Source organism: Oncorhynchus kisutch, linkage group LG13, assembly GCF_002021735.2.
Source record: "Oncorhynchus kisutch isolate 150728-3 linkage group LG13, Okis_V2, whole genome shotgun sequence".
Lineage (NCBI taxonomy): Eukaryota > Metazoa > Chordata > Actinopteri > Salmoniformes > Salmonidae > Oncorhynchus > Oncorhynchus kisutch.
In genome coordinates, this window is record NC_034186.2 from 18389903 (window position 1) to 18411158 (window position 21256).

The following is a 21256-nucleotide window of genomic DNA, read 5'->3' on the forward strand; positions in this document are numbered from 1 at the left end:
GACAGGAGGGGTCAGGAGACTGTGGCCCCATCCGATGATACCCCCGGACAGGGCCAAACAGGCAGGATACAACCCCACCTACTTTGCCAAAGCACAGCCCCCACAACACTATTACCTGTATAGAGGCACGTGTGTTTGCTGTACTATAGCATTCGTTACATTGCATTCATATACCCATCCAGCGTTATACAGCCTAGTCTGTGTAAAGTGCACTATAGCTGGGACAGGCCAGGGGAGACTCAGCACCTCAGATTGGGCAATTTTAGGGTTGTTGGGGGGGGACTTCATTTGGCTTCAGTCTCACTGCGTGCCAGTGCAGGGGGCAGGGTGGTCCCACAGGGGCCGTGGGAGTGGAACCTGTAACACACAGAGATACAGGTGTTAAAGGATGTTTTATTGCACAGACAAACCGAGAGACAGACAGACAGACAGACACAGACAGACAGACAGACAGACTCCCTCACCACTAGGCAGAGGTCACAGCGGTCTAGTTCCTCTTCAACCCGAGTCAGGATGTCAGAGTCCAGAGTCTCCCCAAACCAGACCACATCAGGCCTGAGCGGACCACTACAGCCACCCTGCTTACACCTGGCGAGGTACACACACACACAATCAAGTTAGAACACTCCATCCTGTCCCCTACATGGGGATCTACAACAATTCATATGATTGTGATCTACTGCCATCTAAAGGTGACGTTATGAACAAACTCAAATCAATCAATATTACATTTCTAAACTCTTATAAACAAAACGGAACCGAGTATGTCCCACCTTGGTAGGGGATGAGGAGGGATCTGAGCATCACTGGTGTTTGACTCTGGTGCACTAGAGAGAGAGACAAAGCGAGAGAGAGACAGCCATAATAAATAAATACTGTTACCAACAAGTTGCTGACCTGACTGTGACTGTGACTTACTCTTTGCCCTCCAGGGCAGCACAGATGGGGCTCTTGTGGCTGACCGCATACAGCTGGTTTTAAACAGACTGCCTGTGGTCACACATGAGGAGGAGAGGAGGAAGAGAGGAGAGATTAGAAAAGAGAAGAGAGTGACAGTAGACAATAATAATGTGCCAACTCAAACAGCATTTTTTTTTAACAGACTGACTGTGGTTACAGAGACTGACAGATGAGGAGAAAGGAGAAGGATTAGTAGAGAGAAGTGAAAGAGGAGAAGAGAGAGAGACAGTAAACAAAGAACAAGGGAACCAGACACAAATAAAAGTAACCGTACACCATCTACAGACTAGTCTAGTACCCAGATCAAGATAACTACTGTGGTTAGTACCCAGATCAAGATAACTACTGTGGTTAGTACCCAGATCAAGCTAACTACTGTGGTTAGTACCCAGATCTAGCTAACTACTGTGGTTAGTACCCAGATCAAGCTAACTACTGTGGTTAGTACCCAGATCAAGCTAACTACTGTGGTTAGTACCCAGATCAAGCTAACTACTGTGGTTAGTACCCAGATCAAGCTAACTACTGTGGTTAGTACCCAGATCAAGCTAACTACTGTGGTTAGTCCCCAGATCAAGATAACTACTATGGTTAGTACCCAGATCTAGCTAACTACTGTGGTTAGTCCCCAGATCAAGATAACTACTATGATTAGTACCCAGATCAAGATAACTACTGTGGTTAGTACCCAGATCAAGATAACTACTGTGGTTAGTACCCAGATCAAGATAACTACTGTGGTTAGTACCCAGATCTAGCTAACTACTGTGGTTAGTACCCAGATCAAGCTAACTACTGTGGTTAGTACCCAGATCAAGATAACTACTGTGGTTAGTACCCAGATCAAGATAACTACTGTGGTTAGTACCCAGATCAAGATAACTACTGTGGTTAGTACCCAGATCTAGCTAACTACTGTGGTTAGTACCCAGATCAAGCTAACTACTGTGGTTAGTACCCAGATCAAGATAACTACGGTGGTTAGTACCCATATCAAGCTAACTACTGTGGTTAGTACCCAGATCAAGCTAACTACTGTGGTTAGTACCCAGATCAAGATAACTACGGTGGTTAGTACCCATATCAAGCTAACTACTGTGGTTAGTACCCAGATCAAGCTAACTACTGTGGTTAGTACCCAGATCAAGATAACTACGGTGGTTAGTACCCAGATCAAGATAACTACGGTGGTTAGTACCCAGATCAAGATAACTACGGTGGTTAGTACCCATATCAAGATAACTACGGTGGTTAGTACCCAGATCTAGCTAACTACTGTGGTTAGTACCCAGATCAAGATAACTACGGTGGTTAGTACCCAGATCAAGATAACTACGGTGGTTAGTACCCATATCAAGATAACTACGGTGGTTAGTACCCAGATCAAGATAACTACTGTGGTTAGTACCCAGATCAAGCTAACTACTGTGGTTAGTACCCAGATCAAGATAACTACGGTGGTTAGTACCCATATCAAGCTAACTACTGTGGTTAGTACCCAGATCAAGCTAACTACTGTGGTTAGTACCCAGATCAAGCTAACTACTGTGGTTAGTACCCATATCAAGCTAACTACTGTGGTTAGTACCCAGATCAAGCTAACTACTGTGGTTAGTACCCAGATCAAGATAACTACGGTGGTTAGTACCCAGATCAAGATAACTACGGTGGTTAGTACCCATATCAAGATAACTACGGTGGTTAGTACCCAGATCAAGATAACTACGGTGGTTAGTACCCATATCAAGATAACTACGGTGGTTAGTACCCAGATCAAGATAACTACGGTGGTTAGTACCCAGATCAAGATAACTACGGTGGTTAGTACCCATATCAAGATAACTACGGTGGTTAGTACCCAGATCTAGCTAACTACTGTGGTTAGTACCCAGATCAAGATAACTACGGTGGTTAGTACCCAGATCAAGATAACTACTGTGGTTAGTACCCAGATCTAGCTAACTACTGTGGTTAGTACCCATATCAAGATAACTATTTTCTACAAAAATATAATTGCTTTCACATCTCTAAATTGTCTTGATCAGGCTTCCCTAAGCTGAGAACATTGTGTAGAGATTGTTTTGAAGTCTGTGAAAGTTTATATGGTATATCTACAGCCTAGACTACTACCCAGGATGAAGTGACTATTAAACAATGGAATGGAACTAGCCTTCAACAATATTCTCTGAAGACACACTTCAATAACATGAGCCCCCCAATAATCACTACTAGCTAATCAGACACAGGTTTACACCCCAAAATGGCACACTATTGCCCATCACCTGTAGGGCTGGGGCTGCAGCGTAGCCTAGTGGTTAGAGTGTTGGACTAGTAACCGGAAGGTTGCAAGTTCAAACCCCCGAGCTGGCAAGGTACAAATCTGTCGTTCTGCCCCTGAACAGGCAGTTAACCCACTGTTCCTAGGCCGTCATTGAAAATAAGAGTTTGTTCTTAACTGACTTGCCTAGTTAAATAAAGGTAAAAAATAAAAAGTAGTGCATTTCATAGGGAATAGGGTGCCATTTGGGACGCACACCAGTGACAGTGTCATCGCAATATTATCGTGGCTCTACTAGCTAGCTATTCGGGACAGTGGTTACAATACCGTGTATCTCCAGGACGTTGGTGGATCTGGCGTGGTAGTGCAGCTCGTCAATGTTCTGTGTGATGATGGTGACGCGGCGTCCTTGTCTCTGCAGCCGCGTCTCACACTCTGCTATGGTTGGGGCTCTTCCTCAGCATCACCTGACATGTAATGTATGAATTTTTGTATAAATGTCTTGTTGTACTTTCACTTATACTATTGTAAATTAAACATGTTCAGTAAAGAGAGAGAGGGGGCAGGAGCAGAGGTGGAGAAAGGGAGAGGGAGAAACAAGGGAAGAAAGAGAGAGAGGGGGCGGGAGCGGAGGTGGAGAAAGGGAGAGGGAGAAACAAGGGAAGAAAGAGAGAGAGGGGGCGGGAGCAGAGGTGGAGAAAGGGAGAGGGAGAAACAAGGGAAGAAAGAGAGAGAGGGGCGGGAGCGGAGGTGGAGAAAGGGAGAGGGAGAAACAAGGGAAGAAAGAGAGAGAGGGGGCAGGAGCAGAGGTGGAGAAAGAGAGAGGGAGAAACAAGGGAAGAAAGAGAGAGAGGGGGCGGGAGCGGAGGTGGAGAAAGGGAGAGGGAGAAACAAGGGAAGAAAGAGAGAGAGGGGGCGGGAGCAGAGGTGGAGAAAGGGAGAGGGAGAAACAAGGGAAGAAAGAGAGAGAGGGGCAGGAGCAGAGGTGGAGAAAGGGAGAGGGAGAAACAAGGGAAGAAAGAGAGAGAGGGGCAGGAGCAGAGGTGGAGAAAGGGAGAGGGAGAAACAAGGGAAGAAAGAGAGAGGGGGGGCGGGAGCGGAGGTGGAGAAAGAGAGAGGGAGAAACAAGGGAAGAAAGAGAGAGAGGGGGCGGGAGCGGAGGTGGAGAAAGGGAGAGGGAGAAACAAGGGAAGAAAGAGAGAGAGGGGGCGGGAGCGGAGGTGGAGAAAGGGAGAGGGAGAAACAAGGGAAGAAAGAGAGAGAGGGGGCGGGAGCAGAGGTGGAGAAAGGGAGAGGGAGAAACAAGGGAAGAAAGAGAGAGAGGGGCAGGAGCAGAGGTAGAGAAAGGGAGAGGGAGAAACAAGGGAAGAAAGAGAGAGAGGGGGCAGGAGCAGAGGTGGAGAAAGGGAGAGGGAGAAACAAGGGAAGAAAGAGAGAGAGGGGGCGGGAGCAGAGGTGGAGAAAGGGAGAGGGAGAAACAAGGGAAGAAAGAGAGAGAGGGGGCGGGAGCAGAGGTGGAGAAAGGGAGAGGGAGAAACAAGGGAAGAAAGAGAGAGAGGGGCGGGAGCGGAGGTGGAGAAAGGGAGAGGGAGAAACAAGGGAAGAAAGAGAGAGAGGGGGCAGGAGCAGAGGTGGAGAAAGAGAGAGGGAGAAACAAGGGAAGAAAGAGAGAGAGGGGGCGGGAGCGGAGGTGGAGAAAGGGAGAGGGAGAAACAAGGGAAGAAAGAGAGAGAGGGGGCGGGAGCAGAGGTGGAGAAAGGGAGAGGGAGAAACAAGGGAAGAAAGAGAGAGAGGGGCAGGAGCAGAGGTGGAGAAAGGGAGAGGGAGAAACAAGGGAAGAAAGAGAGAGGGGGGGCGGGAGCGGAGGTGGAGAAAGAGAGAGGGAGAAACAAGGGAAGAAAGAGAGAGAGGGGGCGGGAGCGGAGGTGGAGAAAGGGAGAGGGAGAAACAAGGGAAGAAAGAGAGAGAGGGGCAGGAGCAGAGGTGGAGAAAGGGAGAGGGAGAAACAAGGGAAGAAAGAGAGAGAGGGGGCGGGAGCGGAGGTGGAAAGGGAGAGGGAGAAACAGGAAGAAACAGAAGGCCCTGGTCAAAAGTATTGCAATATAACAGGAATAGGGTTCCATTTGGGATGGGAGATACCTAGTCAGTTGTACAACTGAATGCATTCAACTGAAATGCCTGAGCAGGTCTGTGTTTACCTGGGCTTGCCATTTCCTCCAGAAGCTTACTTCTCTGAAGGTTGGGACCCCACTCTCTGCGCTCAACCCTGATCCTGTCAAGATGGCCACGTGTTTGGCTTTAGAGAACAAGTCCCTGAACGCTGCCAGGTCTGAAAATACACTAGTCCTACCTGAGCTGTGTCTGGCCATATCCTGTCTGAGGCTCTTTGAGACGGACACACAGCTGAGAGGTGATGACTCTGCTGGTGTACTGACATACAATCATCAGGGTTAACTAACTCAGGGCTGGGACAGACAGGAGGAGAGAATACACACATTATAAAAAGAACACAGGAAGAGAAAATACACATATGTGACACACACATTAAGAAGTAATGGGTCACCAGAATACCTGTACCCCACAGATGTTGACACAGCAAAGGACATTGAACTTAATTCAATTCGGACAAAAAACATGATTTATCCCAGAGGGACAATTACTTTGGGCATGCAAAGGTTTCTTGAGCTCTGAAGATGACAGCTATCTAGTATCCAATGCAACTCAAGCACGGGGCTGTGTTCAGCATAGCCACAAGAAGTAGAGGTACTGAGGGTGCTGCAGCACCCCCTGATGAATCCAAATACAGTACCAGTCAAAAGTTTGGACACACCTACTCATTAAAGGGTTGTTCTTTTTTTTTTACTATTTTCTACATTGTACAACAATAGTGAAGACATCAAAACTAGGAAATAACACATGGAATTATCTAGTAACCAAAAAAGTGTTAAACAAATCAAATATTTTGTATTTGAGATTCTTCAAAGTAGCCACCCTTTGCCTTGATGACAGCTTTACACACCTTTGGCATTCTCTCAACCAGCTTCATGAGGTAGTCACCTGGAACGCATTTCAATTAACAACGGTGCCTTGTTAAAAGTTAATTGTGGAATTTCTTTCCAACTTAATGCGTTTGAGCCAATCAGTTGTGTTGTGACAAGGTAGGTGTGCTATACAGAAGATAACCCTATTTGGTAAAAGATCAAGTCCATATTATGGCAAGAACAACTCAAATAAGCAAAGAGAAACACCAGTCCATCATTACTTTAAGACATGAAGGTCTGTCAATCCAGAACATTTCAAGAACTTTTAAAGTTTCTTCAAGTGCAGTCACAAAAACCATCAAGCGCTATGATGAAACTGGCGCTCATGAGGACTGCCACAGGAAAGGAAGACCCACAGTTACCTCTGCTGCAGAGGATAAATTCATTAGAGTTAACAGCAACTCAGATTGCAGCCCAAATAAATGCTTCACAGAGTTCATGTAGCAGACACATCTCAACATCAACTGTTCAGAGGAGACTGCGTGAATCAGGCCTTCGTGGCCGAATTACTGCAAAGAAACCATTATTAAAGGACACCAATACGAAGAAGAGAACTTGCTTGGGCCAAGAAACATGAGTAATGAACATTAAACCAGTGGAAATCTGTCCTTTGGTCTGATGAGTCCAAATTAGAGATTTTTGGTTCCAACCGCCGTGTCTTTGTGAGACGCAGAGTAGGTGAACGGATGATCTCCGCGTTTGTGGTTCCCGCCGTGAAGCATGGAGGAGGTGGTGTGATGATGTGGAGGTGCTTTGCTGGTGACACGGTCTGTGATTTATTTAGAATTCAAGGCACACGTAACCAGCATGGCTACCACAGCATTCTGCAGCGATACACCATCCCATCTGGTTTGCGCTTAGTGGGACTATCATTTGTTTTTCAACAGGACAATGACCTGTTTGACCAAGAAGGAGAGCATTAGCCACCTATTTCATTTATCTGTACTGCTCTAGGGTTATTATTATTGCTTGGATAACCTCATTAACTATTGTGTATTGATTTATTTGTCATTATTTTTATGCTGTGCGCACTGCACAGATCACTGGAAGAGTTATCACTGAATTATCAATGTGAAGTATTGTAATGTTTGTTTATGTTTCAATTAATCCCATAAGGGATGGGCACGAAAATAAAATGTTGTTGATTCAGTCATTCATTTACTATGTTATGTCTAGTCTATGAGACCAGGCTGGAATTTATCCATGTCCTTACCCTGTTTAGGCGGTATATGTAAGAGGTGTGGTGTGTTGTGTATTGTGATTGGAAAGTGCTATTAGTTGACACAGTTGTTTTTTTCATTCGCTTGACATAATTTGATTACACGATTTTAATTTTTGAGATGAACAGATCAGGTGACAAATAGAGAAACGCGCTGTAAATGACAATGAGTTCGTTCGTGTTTGCATATCTTCGACACTTCTGGTTCCATTCTGTCCATTGTACCATCCACTAGAAGGCGTGAACTTGATTTCAAAATGAGAGAAAATAGTTGGAGAATAGCAGCTTTCAGATGGCATGGGGGTGATGCATGTAGATTGGTGTTTGCTTACAGATCACTTGACAACTACTAGAAACCCCTGCCATGAAGGCTGTGGAATCCGACATAATACGCCATAATGAAGAAGACCGAAAGTCTAGACATCTAACTCCCATCGTGTAGTAGGGTAAGGTTTGATACCTGAGAGAAAGGGCCAAACAGTCTCAGGATAGGATCCCCAATTATACGGATTTATACTGATGATGTGTTCTCACAATAGCAACTATGTGTTATTCTGTGCTATGGCAGACAAGGAACGTGTGTGTGTATTCCTCTTTATTTTTTCAGAAGGGAGGAGGGACTTCTTCTAATCGAATGTCACTGCTCATCTCGTGCCATTGGAGGTGGTTCGCCCATCTCCCTCTCTCCCTCTTCCCGTCACCTCCGTTTCTCATCGACCGCCCCACCTACACCGTCTGTCCGTGCATGAGCGGTGGCGGCGCCGAGTGTCGTCTCGCTCAGTCCCACCGGTTGCCCGTGGACAGACGTTGTCCGACCGAGGACACCTAAATGGCGGCGTTACCGGAGGATGAGATAGACCGTCGGCCGATCCGGAGAGTCCGGTCGAAGAGCGATACGCCTTACATCACCGAGGCGCGTCTCTCTCTCCACCTGGAGACAGGTAGGTGAAACACGCGCGCACCGCCGCACAGACATACACGCACTGTCTGACTGCGTGTACCTAGTGGTTGGCTAGATGTGGGGTTCGCGGTTCGACTCATTGTGTTACAGACAGTAGCTCAAGGAGATGCGTGTCATGGAAAACTATGTGATGTATTTTTCTCCTCATTTTGCCAATTGTATGCTATCAAATGGAGAGGATTGTGTTATGACATACTATCTGTGACGTTATAGTCTGTCTGTTCAGAGCTGCGCTGCGCTGCGGCTTGATGGGAATGTGATAACTATGCACACAGTGCCTCCTTCATGCATTGTATATCAGGCAGCTGAGCGAATATAGTATTGTATTTAGATTGGTTTCCAACGTGTAGGCTATATTTAAGAGGACATTATAGGCCTATAGTATGAAGAGGATTTTCAAAATAATGTCGATGAAATTATTTTACAATGAAAGGGTCTGTTATCTTGCACTGTTGTCGATTAGGTTCTAACCAACTGGCCATGCATTTTAAATCTAAACCCAATATTCTGCAGCTGAATCCATTACTATTTTTAGTTAGATAGTGTGACTGTGCGGCTTCTAGCTGGTTTGCAGATTTCCATATGCCAGAGCAGAGTGGATGACTCGACTCACTTGCATGAATGCAGCTGGACTATAATCTAGGCTACATTCCCACTGTGACTGACCAGATCCAATTTTAGACGTTGCTTCTGTTTTGGGGTTTGTGTGACCGACGATAGTAGCCTATTCTGCATCTACAATAGCCAACAGCCTGTAGGCTACACGCGTCACGCGCAGGAGCTGTCCTCTCTGTCATGGTGCTTAAACTGAAACTGCCACCGTTCCAAATCACGCGACAGACAGCGGACCCCGATTGATTAGTACGAATGTTATTTTCCACACATCAGATTATTCACGTCAGACAGATATTCATAATATATGGGTAACCGTACTCTAAGGTTTGTGGATGTGTGTCAAACGACTCCCCCTATCCATCGTTATAAATCCCAGTCACGTGGTGTGCAGTGAGTGTATATTCTCCCTATCCGACAGATGCCAACTCTCGGTGGAGGAAGCCTCACATACTGGCTATTATTCTGCTCTACCTGGCACATTTGTCTTAGCCAGGTATTTTCCTAGTGTTCAGTTTATTTGCTGAATTTATTCGGTATTCCATTATGGATTATCATTGATTTGGGAGTTGGGTTAGATACATTTATATGAATTACTTTAATGTAGCCTAAGCTTGTGGTGAATGCATTATTCTAGTTGACAATTGTATACAGATTAAATGTACAGTAGCCTGCAACAGTGCAGCAATCTATGTAGTCAGTCACGCATGGCTCCATTTGTGCTCCAGGATACGCTGTACATGGAATCATCCACATGCTCGTCTTAAACAGAGTTCTTACCCACCCCCTCATAGTCTCACAGACAGTGCTCCCACCAACCCCCTCTCAGAATAAGGCAAACTCAGAGATGGACTCATCCACATGCTCGTCTTAAACAGAGTTCTTACCCACCCCCTCATAGTCTCACAGACAGTGCTCCCACCAACCCCCTCTCAGAATAAGGCAAACTCAGAGATGGACTCATCCACATGCTCGTCTTAAACAGAGTTCTTACCCACCCCCTCATAGTCTCACAGACAGTGCTCCCACCAACCCCCTCTCAGAATAAGGCAACCTCAGAGATGGACTCATCCACATGCTCGTCTTAAACAGAGTTCTTACCCACCCCCTCATAGTCTCACAGACAGTGCTCCCACCAACCCCCTCTCAGAATAAGGCAAACTCAGAGATGGACTCATCCACATGCTCATCTTAAACAGAGTTCTTACCCACCCCCTCATAGTCTCACAGACAGTGCTCCCACCAACCCACTCTCAGAATAAGGCAACCTCAGAGAGTTAACACACACAGGAAACTTTATTGTCAAACAGCAGTAATGGTCTGAAAGGGTACAAAGAATGAGAGATAATGAATATAAATGGATGCAGTAAATGCAACAGAATAACAATATGTAATAACATGGATATAAACAGTGCAATTGTGCAAATGAATGGACTAGATTATTGAAAGCAATAGTACAACAGTGATGAATAAAACAAAGGACTGTATGAAATAAACAAACATGTTAAATGTAATGTAACATACATAACCCAGTAGTAACCATACAGGGAATAATAATAACAACTACTAACAAATAATAAACAAAGGCAAATCCCAGCCAAAACAACAATGAACACTACTCACTTTTACCCACGCACTCGCTGCGCATACTGCCGTACACCCACCTCTGACCTGCACTGTAGGCAACCGCCAGCGGGACAAGGTCTTATTTCTAGGGATACAAGAGCATGCATCGGGCCTGGCTAGCCAGTGCAGGATCAGGTAGATCTTTTCCGCCAATCAGATTGTGCATGATCAGCTCATGCAAAGAGTGTGGGCCGAGTGGGCAAAAGCTGATGGGTTGAGACCATGGCTCCTCACGTGAGGAGAGCTAGGGTGCGTTCCTAAATTCACTCCAGAGCAGTTTTATTCAAAGTCGGGGTCGCGACTGCTAATGGGTCTCAAATGTAAAAAAATATGGCAACCATTTAGTTCAGATTTTTTGTCAATGTTTACTTACACCTGTCATAACAACTAAGGCTCCAGGCATAAGCGACATAAGCGGTCGCTTAGGGACCTCAGTCTGGGTCTCAACTTACTGTTGAGAGTTAGAATAGTAGAATACACATAGGACCTCAGTCTGGGTCTCAACTTACTGTTGAGAGTTAGAATAGTAGAATACACATAGGACCTCAGTCTGGGTCTCAACTTACTGTTGAGAGTTAGAATAGTAGAATACACATAGGACCTCAGTCTGGGTCTCAACTTACTGTTGAGAGTTAGAATAGTAGAATACACATAGGACCTCAGTCTGGGTCTCAACTTACTGTTGAGAGTTAGAATAGTAGAATACACATAGGACCTCAGTCTGGGTCTCAACTTACTGTTGAGAGTTAGAATAGTAGAATACACATAGGACCTCAGTCTGGGTCTCAACTTACTGTTGAGAGTTAGAATAGTAGAATACACATAGGACCTCAGTCTGGGTCTCAACTTACTGTTGAGAGTTAGAATAGTAGAATAGACATAGGACCTCAGTCTGGGTCTCAACTTACTGTTGAGAGTTAGAATAGTAGAATACACATAGGACCTCAGTCTGGGTCTCAACTTACTGTTGAGAGTTAGAATAGTAGAATACACATAGGACCTCAGTCTGGGTCTCAACTTACTGTTGAGAGTTAGAATAGTAGAATACACATAGGACCTCAGTCTGGGTCTCAACTTACTGTTGAGAGTTAGAATAGTAGAATACACATAGGACCTCAGTCTGGGTCTCAACTTACTGTTGAGAGTTAGAATAGTAGAATACACATAGGACCTCAGTCTGGGTCTCAACTTACTGTTGAGAGTTAGAATAGTAGAATACACATAGGACCTCAGTCTGGGTCTCAACTTACTGTTGAGAGTTAGAATAGTAGAATACACATAGGACCTCAGTCTGGGTCTCAACTTACTGTTGAGAGTTAGAATAGTAGAATACACATAGGACCTCAGTCTGGGTCTCAACTTACTGTTGAGAGTTAGAATAGTAGAATACACATAGGACCTCAGTCTGGGTCTCAACTTACTGTTGAGAGTTAGAATAGTAGAATACACATAGGACCTCAGTCTGGGTCTCAACTTACTGTTGAGAGTTAGAATAGTAGAATACACATAGGACCTCAGTCTGGGTCTCAACTTACTGTTGAGAGTTAGAATAGTAGAATACACATAGGACCTCAGTCTGGGTCTCAACTTACTGTTGAGAGTTAGAATAGTAGAATACACATAGGACCTCAGTCTGGGTCCCAACTTACTGTTGAGAGTTAGAATAGTAGAATACACATAGGACCTCAGTCTGGGTCTCAACTTACTGTTGAGAGTTAGAATAGTAGAATACACATAGGACCTCAGTCTGGGTCTCAACTTACTGTTGAGAGTTAGAATAGTAGAATACACATAGGACCTCAGTCTGGGTCTCAACTTACTGTTGAGAGTTAGAATAGTAGAATACACATAGGACCTCAGTCTGGGTCTCAACTTCCTGTTGAGAGTTAGAATAGTAGAATACACATAGGACCTCAGTCTGGGTCTCAACTTACTGTTGAGAGTTAGAATAGTAGATTACACATAGGACCTCAGTCTGGGTCTCAACTTACTGTTGAGAGTTAGAATAGTAGAATACACATAGGACCTCAGTCTGGGTCTCAACTTACTGTTGAGAGTTAGAATAGTAGAATACACATAGGACCTCAGTCTGGGTCTCAACTTACTGTTGAGAGTTAGAATAGTAGAATACACATAGGACCTCAGTCTGGGTCTCAACTTACTGTTGAGAGTTAGAATAGTAGAATACACATAGGACCTCAGTCTGGGTCTCAACTTACTGTTGAGAGTTAGAATAGTAGAATACACATAGGACCTCAGTCTGGGTCTCAACTTACTGTTGAGAGTTAGAATAGTAGAATACACATAGGACCTCAGTCTGGGTCTCAACTTACTGTTGAGAGTTAGAATAGTAGAATACACATAGGACCTCAGTCTGGGTCTCAACTTACTGTTGAGAGTTAGAATAGTAGAATACACATAGGACCTCAGTCTGGGTCTCAACTTACTGTTGAGAGTTAGAATAGTAGAATACACATAGGACCTCAGTCTGGGTCTCAACTTACTGTTGAGAGTTAGAATAGTAGAATAGACATAGGACCTCAGTCTGGGTCTCAACTTACTGTTGAGAGTTAGAATAGTAGAATACACATAGGACCTCAGTCTGGGTCTCAACTTACTGTTGAGAGTTAGAATAGTAGAATACACATAGGACCTCAGTCTGGGTCTCAACTTACTGTTGAGAGTTAGAATAGTAGAATACACATAGGACCTCAGTCTGGGTCTCAACTTACTGTTGAGAGTTAGAATAGTAGAATACACATAGGACCTCAGTCTGGGTCTCAACTTACTGTTGAGAGTTAGAATAGTAGAATACACATAGGACCTCAGTCTGGGTCTCAACTTACTGTTGGGAGTTAGAATAGTAGATTACACATAGGACCTCAGTCTGGGTCTCAACTTACTGTTGAGAGTTAGAATAGTAGAATACACATAGGACCTCAGTCTGGGTCTCAACTTACTGTTGAGAGTTAGAATAGTAGAATACACATAGGACCTCAGTCTGGGTCTCAACTTACTGTTGAGAGTTAGAATAGTAGAATACACATAGGACCTCAGTCTGGGTCTCAACTTACTGTTGAGAGTTAGAATAGTAGAATACACATAGGACCTCAGTCTGGGTCTCAACTTACTGTTGAGAGTTAGAATAGTAGAATACACATAGGACCTCAGTCTGGGTCTCAACTTACTGTTGAGAGTTAGAATAGTAGAATACACATAGGACCTCAGTCTGGGTCTCAACTTACTGTTGAGAGTTAGAATAGTAGAATACACATAGGACCTCAGTCTGGGTCTCAACTTACTGTTGAGAGTTAGAATAGTAGAATACACATAGGACCTCAGTCTGGGTCTCAACTTACTGTTGAGAGTTAGAATAGTAGAATACACATAGGACCTCAGTCTGGGTCTCAACTTACTGTTGAGAGTTAGAATAGTAGAATACACATAGGACCTCAGTCTGGGTCTCAACTTACTGTTGGGAGTTAGAATAGTAGAATACACATAGGACCTCAGTCTGGGTCTCAACTTACTGTTGAGAGTTAGAATAGTAGAATACACATAGGACCTCAGTCTGGGTCTCAACTTACTGTTGAGAGTTAGAATAGTAGAATACACATAGGACCTCAGTCTGGGTCTCAACTTACTGTTGAGAGTTAGAATAGTAGAATACACATAGGACCTCAGTCTGGGTCTCAACTTACTGTTGAGACTTAGAATAGTAGAATACACATAGGACCTCAGTCTGGGTCTCAACTTACTGTTGAGAGTTAGAATAGTAGAATACACATAGGACCTCAGTCTGGGTCTCAACTTACTGTTGGGAGTTAGAATAGTAGAATACACATAGGACCTCAGTCTGGGTCTCAACTTACTGTTGGGAGTTAGAATAGTAGAATACACATAGGACCTCAGTCTGGGTCTCAACTTACTGTTGAGAGTTAGAATAGTAGAATACACATAGGACCTCAGTCTGGGTCTCAACTTACTGTTGAGAGTTAGAATAGTAGAATACACATAGGACCTCAGTCTGGGTCTCAACTTACTGTTGAGAGTTAGAATAGTAGAATACACATAGGACCTCAGTCTGGGTCTCAACTTACTGTTGAGACTTAGAATAGTAGAATACACAAGGTGGAATTTAGAAAAGTATTCCTCTTCTTTTATCAGTCACTGACAGTCACTCAATTAGCCATGTCTGATAACAATTTTTAGATTGGTAAATTAATCTAGCCAGTTATCTACACTTGTAGTAATCATGGCCACATACCAACCTACCCACCAGACATGCCACCAGGGTTTTTTTCACAGTTCCCAAATCCATAACAAATTCCAGAAAGTGTACAGTATTATATAGAGCCATTATTGCATGGAACTCCCTTCCATCTCATATTGCTCAAATGAACAGCAAACCTGGTTTCAAAAAGCAGATAAAGCAACATCTCACGGCACAACGCCTCTCCCCTATTTGACCTAGATATTGTGTGTGTATGTATTGATATGTAGGCTATGTGAGCCATTTTGTAATTGATGTAGTTCTGTCCTTGAACTGTTCTTGTCTATTAATGTTCTGTATTGTGTAATCTTTCATGTTTTGTGTGGACCCAAGGAAGAATATCCTAATAAAATACCAAAATATCCCTATTGATTTTGTTAGTCACTCAGATGTCATATGAACATGGCATAAGTCATGGCAAAATATGTAGAATTGCAGGAAATGAACTTTAAAATGTACTTTTTTCTCTCTGCCATCAAAAATGTACCCGTATGGTGGGGAACCAAATCTCTCTCAGGGCCCTCAAAAAGGCTATAACAACCACATTTCTTAAATTCCTCAAATATTTTGCGCTCTAGCACTCTCAACCCAGAGTGCTCTGAAATTGGAGTAGGTTGTCAGAGTGAATTTTACAAACGCACCCCTAGACTCAACAGCATCAGTTCGACATGGACAAGTGTCCACACAAACAACACAGGGAGTGAAATAGTGTCCTGTGGTGGCCTCAGAAGGGGGAATTCTCTTCACTAGTCTCTCACAGACAACCACGCAACGCTTTAACCCTCCTCCACATAGTGTGCACTCACAGATGCAGGAACATTAATAGTACCAACACATAATGTATCCCAACAGAGTCCCTACTCCTAGAAAAAGGGTTCCAAAAGGGTTCTTTGGCTGTCCCCATACGAGAACCCTTTTTGGTTCCAGGTATAACCCTTCTTGGTTCAAGGCATAACTGCTTTTGGTTCCATGTATAACCATTTTTGGTTCCATGTAGAACCCTCTGTGGAACTGGTTCTACATGGAACTGCAGTGGAAATTTCCTGTATTTACCAAATCATGAGAGCAAACCACACACAAGTCAGTTTTCATAAAGTCCATCTTTAATTATATGAGCTCCATCACAACCCTGTGACTCTCAGATCAATTCAGGGTCTATAAATGAATTATCTGAGAGTCCTTACACATTGCAACTGAGATCCTTTATAGCAAAGACACACATAGCCAGACAGCATTGGCTATAAATTATCATTCAGCTTTGTCTCCTAAACTATGATCTTATCTCGCTCTCAGGACCATAAAACAAAACCTCATCAACAGGCATATATCAAATACACCCCTCCTGGACAAGATCACAGAGACACAGTGACTGGCACACAGACATTGTGGAGCCAAGAGATAATTAGTTCCCCCTCAATCATCCTTTAACATGGTTTAAAAGATATGTTTACATATGAAGACAAGCTTGACCTCTCCCCTCTCTGTGGCCCAAGTAACTGAAACCTGACAGAGAACAGATAACTGCAACCTGCCAACAGTATTATCCAAAAATAGACATTCTAATGACATATCTCACATAAGCATGAAATAAAATAATAAAACATATTATTTATAAATGTTACCTAAATAATTCTGATTCCGCCACAACAGAACCCGAAAGGGTTTTTACCTAGAACCAAAAGGGTTCACCTGCAACCAAAAGCGGTTCTTTAAAGGGTGCTCCTATGGGGACAGCCGAAGAACCCCTTTAAGGTTCTAGATAGCACCTTTTTTTCTAAGAGTGCTTGGTGGCAAACATGGCACATATTTAAATGAAGGTTCTGTCTAAATATGGTACCTGTTGAGGCTTTGGTGGTCTTTAGAATAAATTGGGTATGTACTGTACATTGGTGTTTGATGTGTGACATCACAGCTCAGAGATTGTCACAGCCAAACCAGGGCCTCTCCTCTGTCATGTCTTGCTGTACACATCAATATTATATCCTTCAGTTTGGCCATGAGGCTTACAATCTATATCATTGTCTTTTTCTTGATCTCCTTAACCTCTCCTCATCCTCCCCTTCCTCGCTCTCTCTATGTTCTGTTCTGGCTTGACATTCTAAATGTTCTGTTCTGGCTTGACATTCTAAATGTTCTGTTCTGGCTTGACATTCTAAATGTTCTGTTCTGGCTTGACATTCTAAATGTTCTTCTGTTCTGGCTTGACATTCTAAATGTTCTGTTCTGGCTTGACATTCCTCTGCTGAACGTTCCCCTGTTCCTTCCTTCCCCCACCCACCCAGACCGATTCCGAAAGCAGCTGTGTGTGTGCGCATGTGTGTGTTTGCATGTGTGTGTGCGTGCAATTGTAAATGGTAAATCAGGTCATTTTGGTCAGGGCTTAGTGCTGTTCTGTTCACAAAGACCAAGGTCTCCCCCAACGCATTCATTACCCTGCTCTGCTCTTCTCTACACCCTGCCAGAACAGACAGCCCACTGAGACAGCCCTGAATGGGAGAGATGGTACAGAGAGTGAGAAGGGGGAGAGGTAAAGAGAGAGAGAAGGGGGAGAGGTAAAGAGAGAGAGAAGGGGGAGAGATGGTACAGAGAGTGAGAAGGGGGAGAGGTAAAGAGAGAGAGAAGGGGGAGAGATGGTACAGAGAGTGAGAAGGGGGAGAGGTAAAGAGAGAGAGAAGGGGGAGAGATGGTACAGAGAGTGAGAAGGGGGAGAGGTAAAGAGAGAGAGAAGGGGGAGAGATGGTACAGAGAGTGAGAAGGGGGAGAGGTAAAGAGAGAGAGACACTTTTTTTTTTTTACTTCTGTATGTGTAATATTTACTGTTAATTTTTTATTGTTTATTTCACTTTTGTATATTATCTACCTCACTTGCTTTGGCAATGTTAACACATGTTTCCCATGCCAATAAAGCCCCTTGAATTTAATTGAGAGAGAGAGAGAGAGAGAGAGAGAGAGAGAGAGAGAGAGAGAGAGAGAGAGAGAGAGAGAGAGAGAGAGAGAGAGAGAGAGAGAGAGAGAGAGAGAGAGCGACAGACAGACAGACAGACAGACAGACAGACAGACAGACAGACAGACAGACAGACAGACAGACAGACAGACAGACAGACAGACAGACAGACAGACAGACAGACAGACAGACAGACAGACAGACAGACAGAAATAGAGGAAGACAGACAGACAGAGAGGAAGACAGACAGACAGAGAGGAAGACAGACAGACAGACAGAAATAGAGGAAGACAGACAGACAGAAATAGAGGAAGACAGACAGACAGACAGAAATAGAGGAAGACAGACAGACAGAAATAGAGGAAGACAGACAGACAGACAGACAGAGGGGCCTTTTAACTAGACAGCAGCGGATAGAGAGAGAGGCTCTCTCTGTGGCTCTCCCACTGTGTCGACTGTTGACCAAGGCCGAGTTAGATCTCACTGCACAAGAACTCTTCAACACAATAAGCTGATAACTGTTAACATGCTGACTGGTTGCTGCAATGCCATAGTCTGTCTGAGTATGTGCTTGTTACGAGACACTCACTCTTAAAATGATGAAAAGATACTTTTATATATGCACCCGGGCACAAACATACATGTGTACCTACAAGCACACAAACAGACTCTATCTCCTTTTTGTGTCTCTCTCACACACACACACACACACGCGCACACACACACACACACACACACACACACAGTGAAAACAGTAGCCGGACCTTGAGGAGGATGTATCAGGGGGAGCTACCTGTGTAGAATATAAAACCACAGGGACTGTCAGACTGGTCTGCAGTGCAGAGGAAAGGAAAAGAGAAGCCTATTCACTAGGCTCTCTATCACTGCTGCTCGTCTCAACAACACAAAGAAGGAGGAAATCACACTCTTCCTCTCCAGCCAGGGGGTCCAGACTTACTGCAGACAGAAAGTCTGTTTTAACAAGACAGTGTTTGTACTGAAGAGCAAACTCCGAGCTCAGCTGACTCAGAGATGAAAGTTTAGTTCAATTGTTAGATAGTTTGGAGCCTAGGTCTTGGATGACAGTGTCAGTAGTTTATCCGAACAATGTGACATGACAAGTCATAACTCTGGGAGTTAGTTATGTCAGGGGATGTGGCCACTAGGAAGCAGGGACTCTCCTTGGGGTTAGCTATGCCGTTACAGCACATCAGAGTATGACATAATTGTGATATACCGCCATTGGTGACTGGTTGCTCCCTGGAGCAGACGTCATCAGAGATGTCGACAGAGGAGGAAAGAGAAAGAGGGACATAAAAATGGTGAGAGAGATGGTGTTACTCAGCGCCCATGGAATAGTGCCATGGCCAATCACATATACACACACACACACACACACACACACATCCTCGGCTGTGCTGTCCTGCCACTTTTGCATTTACTTCAGCACAACGGAGAGTCTGGCCAGAGGGTAAAAAAATAGAAGAAGAGAGGCCAGTGAAGAGAGAGAGACAGTCTTGAAATGTCTATATTCTTTTGGAACTCTTGTGAGTGTAATGTTTACTGTTCATTTTTATATTGTTTATTTCACTGTTGTTATTGATCTATTTCACGTGCTTTGGCAATGTAAACACGCTTCCCATGCCAATAAAGCCCTAAAATTGAATTGAATTGATTTGAGAGGGAGAGAGGACAGTGAAGAAAGACAGAGGACAGTGGAGAGAGAGAGACCAGTAGAGAGAGAGAGCCAGTGGAGTGGAGAGAGAGGCCAGTGGAGTGGAGAGAGAGGCCAGTGGGAGAGAGAGAGAGAGGCCAGTGGAGTGGAGAGAGGCCAGTGGAGAGAGAGAGAGGCCAGTGGAGTGGAGAGAGAGGCCAGTGGAGTGGAGAGAGGCCAGTGGAGAGAGAGAGAGAGGCCAGTGGAGTGGAGAGAGAGGCCAGTGGAGAGAGAGAGAGGCCAGTGGAGTGGAGAGAGAGGCCAGTGGAGAGAGAGAGAGAGTCCAGTGGAGTGGAAGAGAGGCCAGTGGAGAGAGAGAGAGGCCAGTGGAGTGGAGAGAGAGGCCAGTGGAGAGAGAGAGAGCGAGAGGGCAGTGAAGAGAGAGAGAGGCCAGTGGAGTGGAGAGAGAGGCCAGTGGAGGGAGAGAGAGGCCAGTGGAGAGAGAGAGAGAGCGAGAGGGCAGTGAAGAGAGAGAGAGCGAGAGGGCAGTGAAGAGAGAGAGAGAGAGGCCAGTGAAGAGAGAGAGAGAGGCCAGTGAAGAAAGAGAGAGAGAGAGAGTCCAGTGAAGAGAGAGAGGCCAGTAGAGAGAGAGAGGCCAGTGAAAAGAGAGAGGCCAGTGAAGAGAGAGACCAGTGAAGAGAGAAAGATCCCAGTAGAGAGAGAGAGAGAGAGAGAGAGAGGCCAGTGAAGAGAGAGAGGCCAGTGAAGAGAGAGAGAGGCCAGTGAAGAGAGAGAGATGCCAGTAGAGAGAGAGAGAGAGAGAGAGAGAAAGAGAGGGGCCAGTGAAGAGAGAGAGAGAGAGGCCAGTGAAGAGAGGGAGAGAGGGGCCAGTGAAGAGAGAGAGAGAGAGAGGCCAGTGAAGAGAGAGAGGCCAGTGAAGAGAGAGAGAGGCCAGTGAAGAGAGAGAGATGCCAGTAGAGAGAGAGAGAGAGAGAGAGAGAGAGAGAGAGAGAAAGAGAGGGGCCAGTGAAGAGAGAGAGAGAGAGGCCAGTGAAGAGAGGGAGAGAGGCCAGTGAAGAGAGAGAGAGAGGCCAGTGAAGAGAGAGAGGCCAGTGAAGAGAGAGAGAGAGGGGCAAGTGAAGAGAGCGAGAGAGAGAGAAAGAGAGGGGCCAGTGAAGAGAGAGAGAGAGGCCAGTGAAGAGAGAGAGGCCCAGTGAAGAGAGAGAGAGAGAGGCCAGTGAAGAGAGAGAGAGGCCAGTGAAGAGAGAGAGAGAGGGGCAAGTGAAGAGAGAGAGAGAGAGAGAGCGAGAGAGGCCAGTGAAGAGAGAGAGGCCAGTGAAGAGAGCGAGAGAAGCCAGTGAAGAGAGAGAGGCCAGTGAAGAGAGCGAGAGAAGCCAGTGAAGAGAGAGAGAGGCCAGTGAAGATGTCCTTTACAAATGATAAAGGACACAAGATAAATAAATAAGCATAAATACAACCCATATATTTGTGACCTGTTGCCACGAGAAAAGGGCAACCAGTGAAGAACAAACACCATTGTAAATACAACCCATATTTAATGCTTATTTATTTTATCTTGAGTCCTTTACCATTTGTACATTGTTAAAACACTATATATATAATATGACATTTGTAATGTCTTTATTGTTTTGAAAACTTCTGTATGTGTAATGTTTACTGTTAATTTT

General features: G+C 44.7%; 1 protein-coding gene and 1 pseudogene across 1 annotated transcript in view; one reads left to right on the forward strand and one right to left on the reverse strand.

Moving 5' to 3' along the window:
- Nucleotides 1–300: 300 nt before the first annotated feature.
- On the reverse strand, nt 301–5683 carry LOC109903027 (NAD-dependent protein deacylase sirtuin-5B, mitochondrial-like; annotated as a pseudogene).
- Nucleotides 5684–8110: 2427 nt separating this feature from the next.
- Nucleotides 8111–21256, forward strand: part of LOC109902793 (phosphatase and actin regulator 1) — a 53407-nt gene continuing 40261 nt past the window's right edge. Inside the window, exon 1 of the mRNA XM_020499439.2 lies at nt 8111–8439. Coding sequence (XP_020355028.1) covers nt 8328–8439 — 112 coding nt within the window. The 5' untranslated portion in view covers nt 8111–8327. The remainder of the gene's footprint in view (nt 8440–21256) is intronic.